This window comes from Saccoglossus kowalevskii, chromosome 2, assembly GCF_978046115.1.
Source record: "Saccoglossus kowalevskii chromosome 2, keSacKowa6.1, whole genome shotgun sequence".
In the NCBI taxonomy this organism is placed as follows: domain Eukaryota; kingdom Metazoa; phylum Hemichordata; class Enteropneusta; family Harrimaniidae; genus Saccoglossus; species Saccoglossus kowalevskii.
The window spans coordinates 7,363,408-7,385,739 of record NC_140642.1 but is presented as its reverse complement, the minus strand read 5'-3'; the positions used below and the strand labels follow the sequence as shown (position 1 = coordinate 7,385,739).

Below are 22,332 nucleotides of genomic sequence, written 5' to 3'. Positions count from 1 at the left end.
ACAGATACAGAGCTATATGATATATGGTGTGGCAGTTTGTGTAGCGACGAAGTAAGCCCAGATTGTCAGTATTTGCATAATTGCATAAAATTATTGACAAAAGATCAACCCTTAGATCATTATAAAATGAACATATGAAAACAAAGTGAATTTCAATTGTCTACCATGCTAAATTCAAACGTATCACTGCAAAAACTAAAAATTTATTGATCTAACTGTATTTTTGTGTGTCTGCCTAATTCAACATTATGTTTATGGCCAAAACAGCAAAAACTCGTCAGTATATATTTTAGTCTATAGCTTGTCAATAAATCTTCCAGGTTATAATACTACTTTATTTTTTCCGAAAGTACACAGCCTGGATGAATGTGAAATTGGGGCATGCCATTCTTGCTGACAACAATTTTTTTATTATTTGAGTAAATATCCCTAAGAAATTTGCAGTATCTGCAACTTGTTTTTCAAACCAGACAATGCCGAAATCATATTTGAACAGGCAATTTTTATGTGGGTTTCCCAAGTAAGTCTGCGGGTCTTGCCGTTTAAGCATGATATAACATGTTTTGGAGTTCCAGCTATTTATTATTTAATTTTAACCAATATAAGATACAACACTTGAAATAACCACAGCATAATGGCATCCTTCCACATTCGTCCAACATCGCTACATTGTTTGCACAACTATTAATGCTAAGTAGATATATCTGCAAAATGTTGTCTGTACCCTCTCGATTTCCGAATTGTGGTACCCCCATATCGCTACCATAAGAAATAGCTGGCACAATGATTGCATCAAACAAATTAAATGCACTAACCAATGGCATACTACCAAGTTTCTTGCAGTACGTAAATTTGTTGGTTCACTGTAAATCTGTTTTTAGAGGGCGGTAAAATAATATGCATATACAGGTAGTAACAGTTTAGCAGCGGTCTCAATAAACTTCAATGACTACATCTCCTTTTTATGAACCCACTAAAAATATAGAAAATTTTCTAAGACATCAAAAAAAAAACGTGTCAAAAAATATGTTTGAAAAATATAATTTATCGCATAGTTTCAGTGCTGAAGCAACACTGTGGGATAAATTTTTGGCTGCAAGAAGCTCTTCGACCTATACAACTCGTGATGACAAATCTTCGTCATTTAAATCTTATCAAGGTCACCACTACCAGACGGGGTCAAACATTCTTCGCCTGTCTTTTCCTCCATATATTTCACGCACTACGCCCTCAGCAATATATAATATATACACAAAGACATAACATGGACTCGCCTGCTATTGTGACCCCTGTATAATGTTATGAGGTATTGCATAATAAAAATGTATATCTGCCATTTTTGAAATTAGCGTTTTGTCAACGACCTCATACTATATAAACCAGAGGTATAATACTATGACAATCGTAATTTAAAGAATGAAAGGCTAGGATTTGAATATACGGCAATGCAAGAAGATAACTGGACACCTCTGTCAAAGTGGTATAACCCACCGTAAGCGTCTCAATCAGAAGTCCCTACCGTGAGTTGCAGTGTTGCCAATATGCCGGTAAGATAAAAAACTGTACTATGTGTTACAGACTTTCTTATTAGATTGACTATTCTGATATCAGTACGTCGACGTGGCATAGTATAATGTAACAGACGTAGCTGACACTGTCTTCCCGGCTCACAACTACTAAAGGTTTGGGTAAATCATGGAGCCACGATTAGACACATTCACACCACACTGGCCTGACGATCTACTCGCGTCAATACATGGTAGATGTATAGGAGATAAAACTGGCAAGTACACTTGTCATCAAACTAAAGGCAGCAGTGTAGTTGACTACACTATTGTTAGCAATAATCTATTTAACAAAATTAATCTATTCTATGTTCACCCTCTTAATTTATTACTCTCAGATCACTGCCAAATAACTTTTCATCTTCAAACAAATGCAATTTACACAAATAATATTTCGAAAATAACACACTCCCACAGTGATAAATTAGTACATGAAACTGACACTTACATTTGGAATAGCGAGTCAAATTTGATATTCAACCTAACGCTACAAAGCAGAGATATTACAAATTTAATTAATAACTTTAACATTTTGACAATACACAACAATCAATTGATGAGGCAAATACTATGCTCTCAAGTATTTACATTGAAGCAGCTGGCAGATGTCTGAAAAAACATATCAGGAGAAAACCAAAAAAAACTAAATGTAAACCAAAATGGTTCAACAAGGACCTATATAATCTAAAGAAAGAAATTTTGGGTATCTGCAGTAAATTTAGTGCAAACCCATACAACATTAAACTGAGAGAAAAATCACAAATACTTTTTTCCGGCTGATCAGCCTGCACTATATAGTATATACACAGGGAGCCCAGGAACTATGATCAACTGTACGCACTCCCTAAAAGCGCGCGCACGGGGGGTGGTGGTGGGGTGTCGTTCCCCCCCCCCCCCCCCGCTCATAGAGACTGCGTAATACAGTTGATTATATATAGTTCCTGGGTTCCCTGTGGTATATATAGTATAGTATATTTTATTTGACTCAAATTAATTAATTGGAAGTACATTAACCATGGACAATAATCACACACAAAAAAAACACAATAACAAGAATATATATACACACTGTATATCACAGTGACAGTAATTTTTGTTTTTTACTAATTACAATTGTCATAAAAAACTACATTGTCTCTTCCAAGTTTTGATAAATTATTATTCCTAACTTGTTTGAGTTTATTGATTCATTTTTCTATTGAGATTTACCCAGGGATTGTTGTATAAACGTCCAATCTTTAAGAGACTAAACCTTTGAAGAATTCCTCTTGTTGATTTACTCATGCAATCATGCAGAGGTGACCTGATAAGCCACAGTGAATATAATCAATCTAAAATAGATAGGAATATTTGTTTTCATATTTCTAGGGTCGAGTCTACTGTGACCTAAAAATTTAATATGCATCAATGCATCAATGCATCAAATAGACCTGGATAACATTGTTCATATTTAACATCATTTAATCTTCTTACATATTTTTAGCGAGTTGGTTTATTAGAACGATTGAAATCTGGTAGACCAGTTATTGGAGATGGTAGCTTTGTTTTTACATTGGAGAAACGGGGCTATGTGAAAGCTGGGCCATGGACGAGTGAAGCTGCTTACCAGTATCCCGATGCAGGTGTGTTTTTATCACATAGAATAACTAACAAAAAAACACACCAACTCATCATTGTAATTTCTATGTATACTAAATGATTAATTAAACTGTTTTACTGTTACACCGATTCAACAGAAATAAACTAGAAATAAACGGGATAAACAGTTTGCTTAGATACTTGAATGACAAATTTGTATAGAAATTCATAAATAATTATAATATAAATATTTATATAGGGACAGACAGTTGACAAAAATAGGGACAATTGATAGAATTTCTACATTATTAAAAAAAATTCATGATAATTCTGAGCAAATTTTGGAAGAAAGTATGTTAAACCTGTGGCAATTGTGTATTTGAGGAAAATCTATGAAAGTATTAGATTTTTTTTCTTGACTATAGAGGGCGCCATAAAAGGTAAAATTCTATTTCAATCTATGAGCACTTAATCAAAATTCAGTAAATTACCCTCATACTAGTATGCTAATATGCAAAATAAAAATGTTTGCTTGCAGGGAATATACAACTAACAATTGTCAATCAAGAGTTGTTACAAACTAATTAGCTTATTAATTAACCAAATTTAAGCATTTTCAATTGTTTCTCATGTACTATTGAACAGATTTCAATGAAACTTGGTATATAGATGTTCTGGGATAATAATGATAGAAAAAGATGTATAATATTAAGGTTATTACGAGGATACCTCAAAGTATGCACTCAAACAGGACGTGGCACTTAAACGATACTCCCACTGTACTGTCTTTGTGCATACATTGAGGTATCCTCATAATAACCTTATTATTATACATCTTTTCCTTCCAAGGATACATCATGCCGAAATCCAAAAAGTTTAGAACAGAATCAGCGAACTTCTTTATGTGGAGTCCAGTCAACTCCATGTGGCAGCCATGTTTGTTTTTATTATTAGAAGACGATTACACACGTAATCATTCCATATTGGAATTTGCATTTCCTTAAATACTCCCTAACAGTGTTACAGTGAAAGATCTATAATAATAATATTAATTCGCCATAGATTTGAAATATTACAGGGAAATACACAGTACTGATTAGCTTTGGTTGAAATCCCTTGCATATTAATTACCTAATTTGTCTATTAACTAGCCAATATTAAGCATTTTCACTTGTTTCTCAAGTACCATTAAACAGTTTTGAATGAATTGAATAATGTGCAAACTTGATTAGTTTTTGCCTAAAACCTGTGTATATAAATGACCTAATTTGCATATAAATAAGCAATTATTTAACTTTTCCACCAATATCTCAATCACTCATTAAATTCAATAAAACTTGGTACATACACATGTAGATGTTTAGGGATAAGCCATACACAATAATAATTTTGTGCTCACAATTACAAGATATCCAGGTCAGAAATTGCAGTGATTAGCTGAAAGTTTTCATAGATTCGGTTATGGTTGACCATTTTGGCCTTCAGAGGGTTATGCATATTGCTTTTTTCTCTCTACAGACTACTGTAGAATACTTTATTTTCGCTTGGACTTTATTTTCACTATTTTCGCAGAAGGGATGATTCCGTGAAAATAAAATCCAGCGAATATATTTTTTTTCCAATATTTCACATTAAACTTATCAAAAATCAGTGAAAATAAATTCCATCAGAGGTACATTACTTGGGGTTTGCAATGCGCATAGTACTGTATGGTGACATCATGTCAAGATCCCATTCAAGTCTCTTCTCGTAGATAGCGAGACTGATGCTACGACCTTCTGACATGACATGACATGGGCGGTTTGTAATAAAACAATAAAACATGTATTACCACATTCATAGTGAAAAAATGTAATACATCGAAAATGTACAGAAAATATAGTTATCGTAATCAGTCATCCGTGAGCAGCTATTTTGATTCACCTGGACATCTCAGTATCCTAGTTACCTCGGGCATGCGCATTTGCATTTTTCTGAGCTGGAACGCTTATGCGAGAGCGAGATTGAAACATGGTCTTGGTATCATGTCACCGTAGTTGCAAACCCCAAGTAATGTACCTCTGATTTCATATCAAATGTCCAAAAAGCCTTTTCAGCGAAAATTAATTCCAGCGAAAATAAAGTATTCCACAGTATATAAGCAATAGAGTAATATAAATATATAAGCATGAATTGTCTATATTATGCACAAAATGTCAAATACACAATCTCTTTAATTTAGGATGAATTTGAACTTAGACAGAGGGTTTTCAACCCGCCTATTCACCTAGTTCATACCCACCATAGACTATTTTGAACTGTATGCATTAATCTGCAATTCAGCCAATGACGGAGAGAGAAATCTAGGTCAGGGGAAGCCCCATGAGCTCACAGTTCTTCTTCCACATCACGTAACATGTGAACAAGGTCAAGAGGTCAGCGCCATCTTGCCTTATGTTGACTCCCCTGTTTTCTCTTAAAGCCAATCACTACGGAAAGTGGGGTGGTTGGGAGGAATCTGGATTATATGGTTGATATGAAATAGGTGAAGCGGATGTCCTCTTGTGGTGACTTCGTTTCCAGAACACGGAGTGGCAGGTACCGCAATGGGTAGCCTCCAGACTGTTTCAGCTGTGGGACGGTCTTAAGATAGACCTATTTTCTACAACCAGGAACGCTCAGCTCCCGACATTCGTGACCCCAGGAGCATGGGCCATGGTCACATTATCGATCACGTGGGCCCACATAGATGCATACACCTTTCCTCCCTTCCCACTGATTCACCAGGTTCTGGAAAAACTTGACAGGAACACACCTGCATCTTGACACTGGTGGTGCTCAACTGCCAACTAAGGCCAGGTTGGTAATTGCCATCCACCAGGGCATGGTATCTCTTGTTGGTCCGAGAGAGAGTTACTTGCTTCTTCAGTTCTCGTAGGTGAGACCGGTGTTGCAACAAAGTGTGTTGCACCGGCGGCTGCGCAGTGCAGCTTGGGGAACTACCATCCAAACTGACGTTGTCATTCCAATGATGTGCATAAGTTCTCGGAGAGACACAGAGGGAACGCTGACTAGACGTTCGATAGACTGCTCATTTCTAGGCAACTAACCTGCGATAGATGCACCAAGTCTGCTTCTTAGTCGAAAGCCTAATTGGTGTAGTAAATCCTGTGTTAGCCTTATCTGCTCGACCAACAACCCCTTGCTTTGGTTGTGTATGGGTTAATGTGTACTGACGACTAATACAGCAGCACCACCGCCTGTTTCAACTCTATGGTGAACACGTATAGAGCTGTGCATAACCCGAGCACCCAAATTTGAGGGGAGCAGCCAAATTTGAATACTTGGCCCAAATGGACGAATCAAAGGAGTTTGGAGTCTCCATTCGGGACCGATTGAGGGGCACATACTGATTTATCTTGCTTAGATCCAGAACTGGACACTGGCCACCTGTAGCTTTCCGAACTACAAACATGTGTGAGTAGAAGCCCGGACACGCTTCAACCACCCATGGAAGAGGTGGATCCACCACCTGGTCCCTTCTGGGGGTGGGGCTCTTCTCTTCCCCGGGAAATACTCCCAAAAATATGAAAATATTTCACTGTAGGCAAATTTGCCTTTTCGTTTTTTTTTGCCTAAGCAGAATGGTGTACACTATGCACAAGTGTAAAAATGATAAACATTCAAAAATGTTATCAATTTGGGAATCAGGAATTCAGCCATATCGCCCTTGATTTTCTAATATGGTACACCTCTTAGTTCATGTAATTAAGCAGACCAGGTGACAATCCTGTCACTTGAATTAAACTATTACGTTTATCAATCCTTGTTCAACATTTTTCTTCTCTCAACGTCTATAATTTCACCTTGATGTAACTCGGATATACTTAAAAAAAGAGGATCCATTCTTATTAAAGGAATATAAACATCGAAACATGTAGAATAAATAAAATAAAATTGCTGCCAAACTTGGTATTGAGGGGCTGCGCCATATGTATACACACAATACAACCATACCCTAATCCTTCTCTAGATCATAGATCTATTTTCAAAATGCTACAACCACTCTAGTGTTTGTAGGTTAAATGCTGTTTGACCAAGCTTTGTTTTGGGATGCACTATATGTCATGGGATACAATAACTGTTTATCCATTCCCTCTTTCCCCACTCACGACACATACTAATAAAACAGAACTGGCCAAGTACGGTATGTTTCCCCTTGTTATCACTGAACACAATACTGACACATCTGACAGGTCATTTGCCAACACACCTACAATAGTCTAGAGGTTGAAGTGTAGTGTTTATGATTATAATGGTGGTGACCAGTGAAGTTGAAGTTTGCACTGTGAGATATGTCAAGTTGAGATAAAATGTGTGGTCTAGTTGGTGATGTAGTTTGTTGGCAAAGTTAAGATTAAATGGTAATGTTGGAAACAAAGTATTTATCATGTTAGTAGATATTGTCTAAAGGCCTGCAAAACCTGCAAAGCTTGGTCACGCAGCATTAACACCAAGTGGTTGAAGCATTTTGCAAATAGATCTATGCACATCTTGGCCATTGAATAACTGGTTTACTGATGTTTGGAACATTGAGACCCATTAAATTCCCTCTGTAAGAATAGACATTGATGCAACAGCATATGCTATGGTAATTTGCAATTTACTCCCAGCTGAATGTTGTTAAAATGGCACCCAAAAAGTATTTTAATCAGATGCTTGGATTTACTGCAATACTAATGCTTGTGTTACAAGTATAATAGTTGAGTTTATTCAATGAGGTACACAGTGGAGTATGGAGAGCTGTTAGAACAAAAAATGAATCCTTTGCTGGTCTGTTTAGAGAGTGCCTGACTTAACTGCCTACCTTGTGCTAAAACAGCTGCTGAATAAATAAATGTATAGCGGAAAGTATCTCTTTGGTTGTTTTATAATTTCAAAAAAAGCTTTTGACTCCATCTGACATGCGATGAACATAAGTTCAGCAACATTGAACACTGAAACATTGTAAAAGCTAATAGAATGTATGAAAATTAAAAATGGTTTGGCCAATACTTTCCATATTGAGAAAGGCATTAGACAGGGAGGTGGGTTAAGTCCCCTGCTTTTTAATTTATACATGAATGAAATTACAGAACAAAGAATTTCCTTGCACAATGGTCCACCAACTCTGTTAAACAACAGCTTGCATGCCTATTTTATGCAGATTATCTGCTTTTGCTCTCAAAATATGGCCTACATAATGCTATTAACGCCCTGCAACCATGCAATTTAAGACATAGAAGCTAGGAATTAATATTACTAAATCAAAAGTAATAATTTTCAATAAAGCAGGTAAACGTCTAACCAAATTTAAATTTTATATCAACAATGAAGAGTTAGAAAGAGTAATTTCATACACTTATCTTGAGATATATATTTAAATATAACAGGCAGATTAGATAAAACACAACTACATCTGAAAACAAGGCTTTAAAAGACTGCTTCAAAATGAACCAAATACTATCTTTTCGGAATCATGTATCGCATTGCCAATTCATGTGAAAATGTTTGGTGCAGTAATTAAACAAGTCATACCGTACTGTAGAGAAATATGGTCAGGTGACATCGTTAAACACACAAAGGATTTGTGTAACTTTGCAGCTCCAGTGAAAAAAAATACACATCACATTTTGCAAGATTTTGCTAAAATTAAATAGCAGGGCTCCCAATCCAGCTTGTTTACTCGAGCTAGGGAGATACACTCTTGTCATCAAAATGTGGATATGGGATTTGCCAGTAAAACACTCATGAGCAAAGCATATAAGCTTGGTTTGAAAATGCACAACTTATGTACACAACACTGGATGTCTAGTGATTCAAATATTAGATGACTTAAAACTCAATTGCCATACCTCATCAAGTTGTGATTGTTACACTCCTGAATTTTAGCATCAGTCTCAGCAGGAACTTTAACCTTGTGTTATTGATAGGTAGATCTCGCCATGAGAGATATGTACTCTGCTGATCAATATTTCAATGGATCAGATGTGACTTTGGCGAATAACCATTGTTTTGATAACTACAATTACCCCGAACTATTAATAAGCCAGTTTGTATGACTTAAGTGAGGACAATGTGAATACCTATAAAAATTGGCAATTGGAGTCTAGTAAATGTAGTTTCACCATAAATTTTCCCACGTGGTCTTTAGAGTATACCTGCCATAATCTAGTGAATAAAAGAGAACGTTATCAGCTTTTGTTGCTCTGTGTCACATATATTTTTGTGAGCAGGCATTATCGACCACAAAGCTAATGCAGATGAGTATATTTGATATCCTGTCTTTCTCGTGTGGGATATGGGGTCAGTGGTAATTATATTTACTTTATTTTCAGTTCGACAACTTAGTCGCGAGTTTGTCCGCGCAGGTGCTGATGTTGTGCAGGCATTCACATTCTACTCAACAGACGATAAATTAGAACATAAAGGAGTGTCGGACAGAAGTGTTTCAGAAGATGTTGGCAAGATCACGGTAAAATATTTTGTTGGTTTTGTGATTTGCATGTTTATATGGAGATTCCTTTAGCAGTTGGACCAAAGTAAAATGCACATCCACTAATTTATTCTTGGTTTTTAAAATATATAACACAAGGCTTGTGCATAATTTGAACATTTACTCATGTTATATCAACTTTCTCTTACACATTGAATTATATTTGTTGACTTATAGGTACTGTGGTTTGATTTGTTTCTGTTCAAACTTAGTTTATTAATTTAATTAACAGAGTAAACAGTTGAACAACGCTGCATGTGACATTGCTAGACAAGTGGCAGACGAGGGCGATGCATTGGTATGTGGTGGCATATCACCAACACCTGGCTACATGAAAGGTTTGGGGAAAGAAGTTGTACAGAAAGAGTTTGATAAACAATGTGAGGTTTTCATTGAAAAGGACGTCGATTTTATGCTGGCTGAGGTGAGTAGCAATGATGTACATGTATAATGATTCCACACCTGGGCACATAAAAAAATCTTCATCAAATGAATACCATTACATTATGGTCATGAAACGTCTGTCAACAACTTGTGTCAAAATGACAGATTGTGATTATAAAATGAAGCAAACGAATCTGTTCAATGATCATTTTTTTCTTCTATTTATTTATAAATTTTAGTTGAAATAAACAAATTCCAACCTGTTTCATTTTTAAACTGATAAATTTAAAAAAGAAGGAAATGGTTTTGTTGTTTTGATAGTATAAGCATTCATCAAGATGTTTTAATGAATAATAATGAAACCAATACTAGTTAATGTTTTGATTTCAATATTATGACTAAAATGAACAGTATATATAGTTGTGTATATCATAATATTTAATGTATGTTTCAGTTTTTTGGTCACGTGGAGGAACTTGAGTGGGGTGTTGAAGTCATGAAGAAATATGGAAAACCCGTAGCTGCAACTATGAGAATCTCAACAATGGGAGACATGAATGGGGTTAGCACAGCAGAATGTGCTATCAGAATGGCTAAATCAGGCATGTACTAGAAGCTATTTCATGATGTAATTAATTTATTTGATTTTTTAAATTAGCATTATAATGACATTGATGTCCATTGTGACAATTCAAACCTTGCTTTCAGAGGCGTATATAACTTACATTTAACTTGTGTTGTAAATACTACTGGTATCCTATCATCAACACGAATCAAAATTGTCAGCTTTATCAAGGTTATAAATATTCATTACGTTCAAGCAAATATCTACAAACCGTGCTGGGCTTATAAAATAAAGATTCTAATATTTGTGTATGGTTTTGATGATACAAGGATCAATCAAGTTGTGAAGAATATTTCCTATCAATTTTAAACGACAATATTCAATTATCCATGATGGTGTGAAGAACCAAATCGTTTAGCTTGAAAAGTTCAGTATAGAATATTTAAAATTGTTTCGCTCTACATCTTCTTTCTTCTTCTTTAGTCCATAGCTTCAGGAGGCCGTTGGTGCACCCATGACCAGACGCACCTCCTCCAGCCCAATCTGTCATCAGCAAGATGATAAAGCTGCTCTCGTCTGTCGTCTTCCCATTCTCTTCTTGGCCGTTCTCTGTTTCTGCATCTTTCAACCTTCCCTTGCATAATACGTTTTGTTAGACTGTTTTTCCTCGATTGGTGTCCAAAAAATTGCAATTTTCTTTTCTTAATTGTTTCAATTAGATGTTCTATTGTCCTTCTTTCAGTTGGTCTTTTAGTTTCATTTATACCTCTTAGTTTTGAATGTTTTGTCGCCATGTGATACCAAAGAGTCTTCTGTAACATTTCATTTTGAATGCATTTATTTTCGTCATTGTCATAGTCCAGCTTTCGCATCCGTAGAGCATCTCAGACGCTACTACTGCTCGCATTAGGTTAATCTTGTTTGCCATGGAAATATTCTTTGCAGCCCATATTTTTTGAAGTCGTGCCAAGGCACTGGTTGCCATTAAATATAATTCTGTTCTTGACTTCTGTTTCGCTGGAAACAATCTTCTGGGATTGTTGACCCAAGATATTTGAAGCTGTGTACGAGTTGTTCACCCTTTACCTCTAACTAATATATCATAGATGCATCTATAAATTCGTTTTGTTGATAAGCACCATTCATTTCTATTTTCATACTACAAAATTGACATGCTTTAAATGTAGCTGAATATGTAGCTACTACATGTATATTAATAATTAGTATTAGTCTACTTGGTTATTTATACATGTATTGTTAATCAGATAATGACAGTAATGGCTATTTGAAAAAAATGTTGGTTGACATACTGATGAATAATTAATTACTGCTGTTACAGGTGCTGATTTGGTGGGCATAAACTGCCTATTTGATCCAGAAAACTGTATAAAAACTATGAAAGTAATAAAGTCTGCATTGGATGAAGCTGGATTGAAGCCTTTTCTGATGGCACAACCAGTTGGGTTCTACACACACGAGGCTAACCAAAGTTTTGGAGGGTATATGGCATTGCCAGAATATCCACTTGGTAAGATGAGATTTAGTATCCAGAACAGATTATATTATTTGCATAAAAAATCTATAAACTAATGCAATCTAATTACATTTTTGCCAGTTATTTATTTACCACCAGACATCACTTCTTATATGTATGGTGTTGTAAGTAGTGATTTAACTTCATTGATTGTAATTTAGGAAGGTGATTGGTCTTGTCATTTCTACCAGGTTACAGTTATTGTTTCTGAATATAACTTGGAAAACCTTTATTATAAAGATAAAACAAATACTCCCAGAAATGCCCGTTGACAGGCCTTGGGGTTTTAAAATTGAAAGTAACTCTTTTTTCGACTGGCATGGGGATTATGTTATAGGTAGTAGTAAGTTCAATTGATACTCGTTTATTCTCTCAGCTATGGAATCTCGTATAATAACACGGGCTGAAGCACACAAGTTTGCACGTGAAGCCTATGAATTAGGGATACATTACATTGGAGGATGCTGTGGATTCGAACCATATCATATCAGGGCGATAGCAGAGGAGGTACGTATTCATGATACGTTATTTGATAGGAAAGTGTATTCATTTAACTCACAGAATTGTCAAGTGAAAGTTTATAGGATATATTAGCTAAATTAGCAAATACACTGTGCATTATTTGTAATACTGACGATGTATGGCCTTTGAATTGAAACGTGGTGCTATAACCTATCCTATTTTAATTAATAGTTGGCAGAAGAGAGAGGATTCCGCCCACCGGGCCATGATAAAAACTCACTGTGGGGGATAGATATGGCGCAAAGTAGCTTCGAATCCCTGACACATAGGTAGGTATAATAATACATGACTTCATACACACATGTAGTATCATCATCCTACAGTATACGTCCATACATAAATTTGTAGGTGATTTACAACACTGTCAGCTATCTCAAACTATTATAGTTCTGCACTCAGAATTGCATGTTGACTGTACTGCGATGTCACACTCATCAGGTCTGTTTTTTGAGGTTGTTCAGGAGGTGCAAGTTACCCTCAAATGCTGGACGTGAATATAAATATAAACGTCTAGTTATTTACTTGAGAATAAACATGCTTATGATGATAAATACTAGTAGTTTATTGTAGTGTCATTGTAGTTTACTTATACAGCGTTGTTTTACTCCTCTGTTCTGGGGACAATATTTTCATTTCATGACATACTTGCCGTTAATATTATATTTTAGTAGCTTATAGAATAAGCCACTCTTATAATCAAATACAAATAATCTAGTTTAGTCTAGTCCTGTCACCTTTTATATTTAGTGACAAATTGTGGTTACTGCCCTGAAGTAAGGGCGAACCTAATTATGTTTGTGTAACCACAACCTGATAATATTATGTGTTACCTATGTGTTGTTCAATTCACACACGTTAACAAAGCATGCATGCAGACGCCAAACACTATAAGGTAGTACATGTACCGTTAAATTGTATTATTCTAATCGTATATGAATCAATAAAGTCGTTTAAATTGTCTAATTTTATTATTCATTTGTTATTACATTTCAGAATCACGAAAGAATACTGGATGAATTTAAACCCTGCCGCGGGGAGGGTTGGTGCGCCCGATCTGGCAAAAATAGATAAGTTTGACGGATAGCACGGTTATGTAATGAAACTGCTGGATTTTACGTTGGACTTCAAGTTCAGTAATAAAAGAATCTATTAATTCGTCTATAATTTCTCGTATTGTAATAAGTCTATATAATAAATCTAACTGTGGCATCAGCTTCACTTCTTGTACTTCATTGTGTCTACTCATTCCAATTATATTTTACGTAATGAATTACTACAACTTAGTTAATTGTTAATTAACATTGTGCATTAATGTGTAAGACTCAAATCTTCAAAAATTGGTGAAAATGAAATTTCCTCTGACTTCAGTTCAGGAAATTGGTTTGGCTGTGCCAATTATTTTGGGATTAAAGTATTAGTTATAAATTAGGACGAGAAATGCCAGCCTTGTTTTAATGAAGATTCAGCCATCATCAAAGCTTGTTCTGAAACGAAGCTTGACATTGGGTGTAACATATGAACTCAACCTAACTGTGGTAACTGTAGTAGTACATGTCCGAGCACTTGGTGAAAGGTTTGGTATGCAACCTTAAAGGTAAATATTACGACTAGGCGCGTTATGCGATTGTTAGACTTATCTGCAGTGAGTAAACGCTTTTAGGTGTATAATTTGCTGGGTTAAAACATCTAGAGTTTTCACTAAAGAGTTAAAGAAACAAACACAAATTCAAGACATTCGCAGTTTTTATTGTGTAATAATGGGTTATCTGCTCCACGGAGTACTCGAAAAGAGGTGTTAAAATGTTCTTCACTAGAACATATTAAGTGATAATATTGGCTTTGTATCCAACTTGTCCGAGAGTGGTCCTCCAGTCAGTACTTGCAATATATTAATCAGCCCCACGAAGTGGATAAAGTTTCGCCATTTAGCTAGTAAAAGAACTCTGGTTTCCCCATCTCCGAGGCAAAAGACCGTAGTCGAGCGAAAATCAAAAATTCAGTCACAGTCTTGTAATTTTGTTAAAAATAATAATCACACTAACGTTAAATACGTTTTGACCCGAGGATTTTGGCGTTAGCGTAATCCGCGAATCAACACGAATATTTATTGCGGTTCAACTAATACAAGATAAAATTAGCGATTTGTTGATTCCTGATTCGTAAATTACCATAACACGGGATTATTACAAAGAATTTCTCGAGGTACTCCCCATACTATTTTACCGTATTATGAATAAGATTTATTAAAATTTAGACGTGGCACGACATCCTGGTAGAAGTGGGCGTAATAAATATAGTATATATGAACGAATGTTTGGCGTATGTGCGAATGAATTCTAAAAGAGTACACTTGATGCTTTTTGAGATGAACTATTTTCAGTGACATCACGATGACGTTTTGTTGACTGCGATTCCGCATTTGCTATTTTCCCCCAAAAATGTAGGTAAATATTGATGAGCAGTGCAATGAGAAGCATTTTTTATTGTAATAATGACCATTTGAAATCTTTCCACAGACATTTCATTAAATATAGCTATCAGATTACTCGTCTACCCATCCCTTATTGGCGATCCGCTCCGCTAGGATTGCCCTTATAATCACTTTTGTCGTTTTGTTGGCGATCCGCTCCGCTAGGATTGCCCTTATAATCACTTTTGTCGTTTTGTGTGTGTGTGTGTGTGTGTGTCTGTGTGTGTACATTTCCAGTGTTCCAGTGTTCACGTATTATTTCTTCTGTGATTTTTTTGGCTTGGCCGATTTCGTTCAAACTTGGCAGGTAGGTCACACCTTAACCCTAGTTATAAGGAAAAATCTGGAAAATTGTTTTGGCCCACCGTTGCCATAGCAACAGCCAAAAAACTGATTTTTGGATAGCTTCGCGCCAAATGTATCTCCTCCTACAAATTTGGGATAAAATACTTCAAACATAGCTCATTCTACTCAGCTTGAGTGTGGGCACAAAGTTACCATTTGAATTTTTGATATCTGTTTTCATTACCGAGAAATTTGACCCCAAAGTTGGGGTAACTTTTCACCAGCAACGGCTCAGCTGGTTTTGTTCATACTTCACAGGTAGGTCGTGCCGTCACTAATTGGAAAAAAATCCTGGCCCACCACTGCCATTGCAACATCCAAAAACTGATTTTTGAATACTTTCGCCCCAAATGTATTACCTCCTACCAGTTTTGTACACAGTCAGCTGGCATCGGTGTCGCTGGGTGTATATGATAAAGGGAAGTTGTGCAACCAAATTTGCCGAGTTCGCAGTTTTTCGCCAATAAAAAAATAACTAAGGCAACAACTCACGGTTTTTCAGCATTTTTGTAATAAAGACATTATTCTCTATCAATAATCCGCCCAAAACAGGAACATTTCTACTAATTCTTGTGTTTTTTAGACGTTTTTCGAAAAACCTGCTATTAGGCTGCAAAAGTAGAACATTCCGGAGGGGGCGAAAGGGAAGAGCCAAATTTAACGCGTAAAAATAGAACGCGTATTTTGACCTCTATGCGGTCGTTGCCAAAGAGCCCTGCGTCCATCGCCTGGCGATGCTCTTCTGTTTCACCAGTTACGTTTTTTGACTAAAATTTGGGCAGTACTGTCAGTCACGAAAATTGATGAATAAATTAATACACATAAAATATGAATCACGGGCTAATTCAATGGTCAACGAACAGTCCACTACTAAACAATCTGTGGCAAGATAGTAGCGTACTGTATATTTGACCCAGATTTGACAAGCGTGGTACAGTTTTTTGCGCGTGTCCGTAATAACGCGCACAAAGGATTGTGGGACAGAGTCCTTTATTTGCTGGCATTCTTGACTTTTGACTGCAGTTCTTTTTTTATATTTTAGAGTAAATGCTTCTGATATGCTCTTAGGTTGCTTAATATCCGTCTGAAATTCTGGACTGTGGTCATATTTTTCGATTAGGAGTCGTATATTTAAAATACTCACTGTGACTAGTGTTTTGCATTATGAAGTATATTGTTATGAAGGTCAACACACTGCAATTTAGGTAAATATTTACCATTTCGTTATTTCATTATTTCGCTTTCCAGCATTTCCGGGAAACGCTTCATTCTAAAAAATGCTATCGCAAAACGGTTGGAAATAATAAATGTAACAGCAGAATACGTCCTAGCACAGTCACTCTACTAGGAGAGAGTAACTGTGGTCCTAGTACTAAACTAAGTGACTTCTAAAGACTGAATGGTGTTTGCGAACTTCGTATTAGTTATAAACCGACGTCAGCTTCACGTTTATGTCACCATGGAAACAGCCAAAAAACATGTTGCTTGTTTTTGAGCAGAGCGGATCGCCAACCAGCCTACCGGCTTGTGTGTGTGTGTGTCTGTGTGTGTACATTTCCAGTGTTCCAGTGTTCACGTATTATTTCTTCTGTGATTTTTTTGGCTTGGCCGATTTCGTTCAAACTTGGCAGGTAGGTCACACCTTAACCCTAGTTATAAGGAAAAATCTGGAAAATTTTTTTGGCCCACCATTGCCATAGCAACAGCCAAAAAACTGATTTTTGGATAGCTTCGCGCCAAATGTATCTCAGCTCCTACAAATTTGGGATAAAATACTTCAAACATAGCTCATTCTACACATAAAATATGAATCACGGGCTAATTCAATGGTCACCGAACACTCCACTGTGGCAAGATAGTAGCGTACTGTATATTTGACCCAGATTTGACAAGCGTGGTACAGTTTTTTGCGCGTGTCCATAATAACGCGCACAAAGGATTGTGGGGCAGAGTCCTTTATTTGCTGGCATTCTTGACTTTTGACTGCAGTTCTTTTTTATATTTTAGAGTAAATGCTTTTGATATGCTCTTAGGTTTCTTAATATCCGTCTGAAATTCTGGACTGTGGTCATATTTTTCGATTAGGAGTCGTATATTTAAATAACTCACCGTGACTAATGTTTTGCATTATGAAGTATATTATTATGAAGGTCAACTCACTGTACTGTACGGCAAAACGGTTGGAAATAATAAATGTAACAGCAGAATACGTCCTAGAACAGTCACTCGACTAGGAGAGTGATTGTGGTCCTTGTAATAAACTATAAGTGACTTCCAAAAACTGAATGGTGTTTGCGAACTTCGTATTAGTTATAAACCGACGTTAGCTTCGCGTTTATGTCACACCATGGAAACAGCCAAAAACATGGTGCTTGTTTTTGAGCGGAGCGGATCGCCAACCAGCCTACCGGCTTGTATTTGTACGTGTGACCTTATGCGTTTCAAGGAGGAAGTTTTCACAGCCACTGCCCTTAGTCCAGTGGATTTAGCCCTGAAATAGACCGAACCGGGAAGTAAATAGTACATTAACAAGTTTGGTATCAGAAGATAGGGAATTTTTGTAGATTTACCCCCCCCCCCAAGAACTGATAACGTGGGCAATTTTTTACACGGGTAGAAGTAAGGGGTAGTGTTTTTCGTACATTTTAGATTTTTCTTACATTTATATTTTGTAATTAATATTACTTACAGCCTACACATTGTTTCATATAGATATTGCTAGTGTTTTCTATACACTTTTTATTTAGATAAACTGAACAAATTATCCGCCAGTTATAGAACAGAAATGTGCTGATGTCAGCATTTTTTAACAATTATTTTAATCCTGTTAAATAGTCAACCAATCTTTTGTTTTACCAAATATCTATTGATATAACAAAATATCTTTCCTTTATTTCTAAGCACCAGCATCTAAGAAACTAAGCCATGTTTGAACTTTTAATGACTCGTTTGTAATTTCCAGGGATTTTTAAACACCCTGATATTCCCAAAATATAGCTGAATCCTGTTACACAAGGAAGATTGTTATGGTAAGACTTATATAAACACTTTGCTATGATTACTTCTCTTTTTCCTTTCTGTATTAATTGCTCTGTTTAGAGTAATCATAATTTAAGTTAAAACAAGTCCTTGTATGACTGTCAATCATAATAAATTGCTCAGTTTGTAAAGTCAATGTGACTTTTGATTGTCATCACGTGATTTCCTTCGTGAAGCCAGACGATCAGCACAAGATTATGTCGCAATTTCTTTGCTTGAAACACTTTCAGAATTTCTGAATGCAAACACTGACAACTTTGAAGGCTTTTGTGCGGCTTTAATTGGAAACACCACAAAATGTAGACAAAAACTCAAGATCCACGAAGATGAGTGGGTGCAACAGGTACAAGCCAGCCTTCTCAGCATCAGAAATTTGACATGATTTCCACTAGCATGCAAAGAATGAAGACGCTGAATCCGAAAAAAACGGCTTATTAAAACGGCTGCACATTTTATTAAAAATAATATAAAATCGTCCAGCACAACTAGTCATTTATACCCAAACACTGAAGAAATGCAATCCACCAAGAAAGCCATTGAGTACCTTCCATCCATCCTGAAAGTTTTACTTCAAGATATGTATTAAAGTATGTCCAGTTACCAAGTTTGATAGCTGGTGATGATACATTGAATGTGGATCTTCTGTGGAAAATCTCTTGGTTGTTACATCCATCTAGACCATCTTGGAATGGTTTTATGCAAATGGTATATCAAGGTCCTCATCCTGGGGTCTCATCTATAATGTTCATGCCAATGGATATGAATTCAACTGATGAATCATGTATCTTCTCAACTATGTGCTTAATCAGTGAACAAGCCAAGAAGTATGATGTAACATCAGTGCTCACCTTCGACCAGCCTTTTGTGGTGGAAATCACTGGAAATCCAACAGAATGAGCCCACAAGTAGCAGTGTGAGGAATATTGTTCTCAGACTGGGTGGTCTGCATGTGCAAATGAGTTTTGCATTGGTCTTTTGACGAGTGGATCTGGACTTAAGAAACTATTGGAGACAATTTATGTCGAGAATGCTGTTGACATATGTTGAGTGGCAAGGCTATTTCAAACACTATTAGGGGTCACATTCTAGTGGAAGCAGCATTATATGCATTGCTTTTGTCAATGGTGTATGACCTTCCATTAACAAGAAAAGAATCAGACGTTCAAGAAGATACCAGTGCTAGTGAATTATCAGATATACCCGAACATGGCGATTCCAGTAATGCAAATCAGTCACAAACATATGATACAACAAATTAGTTGAACGAAGCAGGGACCATCCTAGAGAGGCTGCTTGCACACGAGACAGTACTGACAGTACGGAGGAAGTACTGACTCAAATACAGGAAAAAATCAACCAATTCAAGGAAACACTCGCTTCCCTTAGAACATCCAAGTTATGGTTACAGTACATAGAGATGATTGAAATACCCTGCAGTTCATTAAAGCTGAAAGAACTGGTAACTGGTCTCTCCATCTAAAAGCTCTGTCAGACATGATTCCATACTATGCTGCATCTGGTCATAATCTTTATGCAAAGTCAGTGTACATTTATTTTCAGATTATGTCAAAACTACCAGAAAGTAATGCTGATGTATTTCGATCATTCCTGAATGGATACCATTTGGTTAGGCGGACAGACAGGTACTGGGCAGGTATATTGACTGATCTTGCAATTGAACAAGTGTTGATGAGGAGTGTCAAAACATATGGTTTGCCTCTGATGGACTGATGCATGAAGAAAACAAGCCAGCTTTAGCCGAAGCAGTCTGGAAATGTGTTGGTTCCATTATTAGTAACATGTCCATTGACAGAGGTTAAGTATGTTATTGATGGAAGTTTACTTTTACAGAGAATTCCATGGCCGCAAGGACTAACATATAAGGGCATCTGCAGTTGTTTTTGACCAGATATACCATCAACAAAAGACACAACTCATCTTAGGCGTTGAATGGGGAAAATGTCTACTAGTGTTAACGTTGACTCTGCGTGGTTATGAATATGTAGAAACAACAGTTCCTTGCAAATGTAGCAATTAAGCAGCGGTTCATTAATATCCTGGTAACTGAAAGTGAAGGTAATCAAGGTTCGACATGCTGAAGAAGATGCAGATGTTCTTATATTAATGACAGCTGTAGACTCTGCTATCAATGCACCAACGGTAGGTGAGGACACGGACTTGTTAGTGTTGTTGATCTACAGAACTGTATTTAAAACCAGAGGCACGGCGAAATACAAAAAAAAAAAAAAACGAAGTCAAAGTATGGGACATAAAACATACCAAAGACAGACTAGCACCACTTGTTTGCAAAAAGCTATTATTTATACATGCTGTCTTAGGCTGTGACACCACATCCAGGATATATGGCTGAGGAAAGGGTCTGTCCTTGAAAGAATTCCAAACCAACAAGCAGCTTCAATGTCATGCTTCAGTGTTTGACTAAGATGATGCTTCAAAAGACGACACTGTGGAGTCAAGAGAAAAGCTTTTGTTCCTTTATACGGTGGCAAGTCCGATGAAACACTGGATTCACTCAGAATGGCAAAATTCTTTCAGAAAGTTGCTACAAGCGTTACATGTGTAGGGCCTGAGAATATTCCACCAACATCTGCAGCTGTAGTTGACCATAGTTAACGGGTATACCACCAGGTTCTGATGTGAAAAGGGCAAACTCATGTTTATCCAGAAGAATGGGGCTGGAAAGTGGAGAAGGGAAAATTGCTTGCTATCCAAACTGATAAGCCTCCTGCACCTGACAAAATACTAAAAGTTATCAGATGTAAATGTAAAGCAGACTGTTGAACGACATGTTGCACATGTAGAAAACATGGACTAGAATGCTCCCCCATGTGTGATGAATGTACAGGTGTAAGCTGTAGAAAGTCACCCAATCTGGACCTTGATGATGATAATGACAACTATAATATTATAAACTTAGAATTATACTGTTTTGATTTGATGATTGGCCAACCAACCAACCAACCTATTTTCATACCAATCCCAAACAGATTGAAGGTATGACAAAACACAAGTCTGATCATGGTAAGTTTGTAACTGTCTCATTCTACCACAAACTTTGACATATTTATTGATATAATCGATACCTCACAAGTCTTGACAATCACTCTTTTGATATTACCACATCAAACCTTGTTATATGCCCCCTTTATTATGTGATCATTGTCACATTCCATATACCTGTAACTGTGAAGTGTCCTTCATATATATTACGATTGTATCACCACTGTATCATACAATCACATATACTTTGATAAACACGATCCATTTGGTTGTTTTTATGCAGATTTATTTATAATTTGTGGGAGGTGCAAGATATGGAGACCGACTGCAGCAAAGTATCATGTTGGTTTGGCGAATTATGTATCTAAATATGCTCCAAATATTCCTGAAATTTTGTTTTTTAATAATGAAAATGATATATGAACAATAATCGCAGAGTTTTCTATATTGTTTAGAATTTATACTGATATAATGCCAATGAAACAAGACTAATACCAGACCCTGTGTATTTCTGAAAATATCACCACTTGGTGGCGCTGTTCATGCATATAGAGAGCACTATTTGCTTCACCATGCGCAAAAAATGTTAAGCTGACTAAATATGATAAGTGTGGTAAGTGTGATAAATATGTGGATATATTGACCATTATTATCCCATATAAATTTGTATATGTACGTCTTACTGCATCAATAAAATTGCTTAATATTTCCATTATATGGGCAATATCAATGCCTGAAAAAATCAACTTTCCCTTTGTCCGATTTTGGTAGACTTTTGATATGTTGTTTATAAAT

The 22,332-nt window shown here is 36.3% G+C and overlaps 1 protein-coding gene across 1 annotated transcript; it reads left to right on the top strand.

Moving 5' to 3' along the window:
- The first annotated feature begins 1,509 nt into the window (after positions 1 to 1,509).
- Positions 1,510 to 13,880, top strand: LOC100372758 (betaine--homocysteine S-methyltransferase 1-like). Its single transcript, XM_085506040.1, has 9 exons — positions 1,510 to 1,547; positions 3,049 to 3,187; positions 9,500 to 9,636; positions 9,890 to 10,081; positions 10,496 to 10,643; positions 11,946 to 12,134; positions 12,517 to 12,647; positions 12,834 to 12,931; positions 13,656 to 13,880. Exons 1-9 carry the CDS (start codon positions 1,542 to 1,544, stop codon positions 13,744 to 13,746), a joined length of 1,131 nt encoding a protein of 376 aa, XP_085362166.1. The 5' UTR covers positions 1,510 to 1,541; the 3' UTR covers positions 13,747 to 13,880.
- The last annotated feature ends 8,452 nt before the right edge of the window (positions 13,881 to 22,332 follow it).

Bases quoted from the DNA above. Each gene is read 5' to 3' on its own strand.
- LOC100372758 (XM_085506040.1), top strand. The intron at 3,188-9,499 runs GTGTGTTTTTAT...CTTTATTTTCAG, and splicing joins TTACCAGTATCCCGATGCAG to TTCGACAACTTAGTCGCGAG. The intron at 9,637-9,889 runs GTAAAATATTTT...TTTAATTAACAG, and splicing joins AAGATGTTGGCAAGATCACG to AGTAAACAGTTGAACAACGC.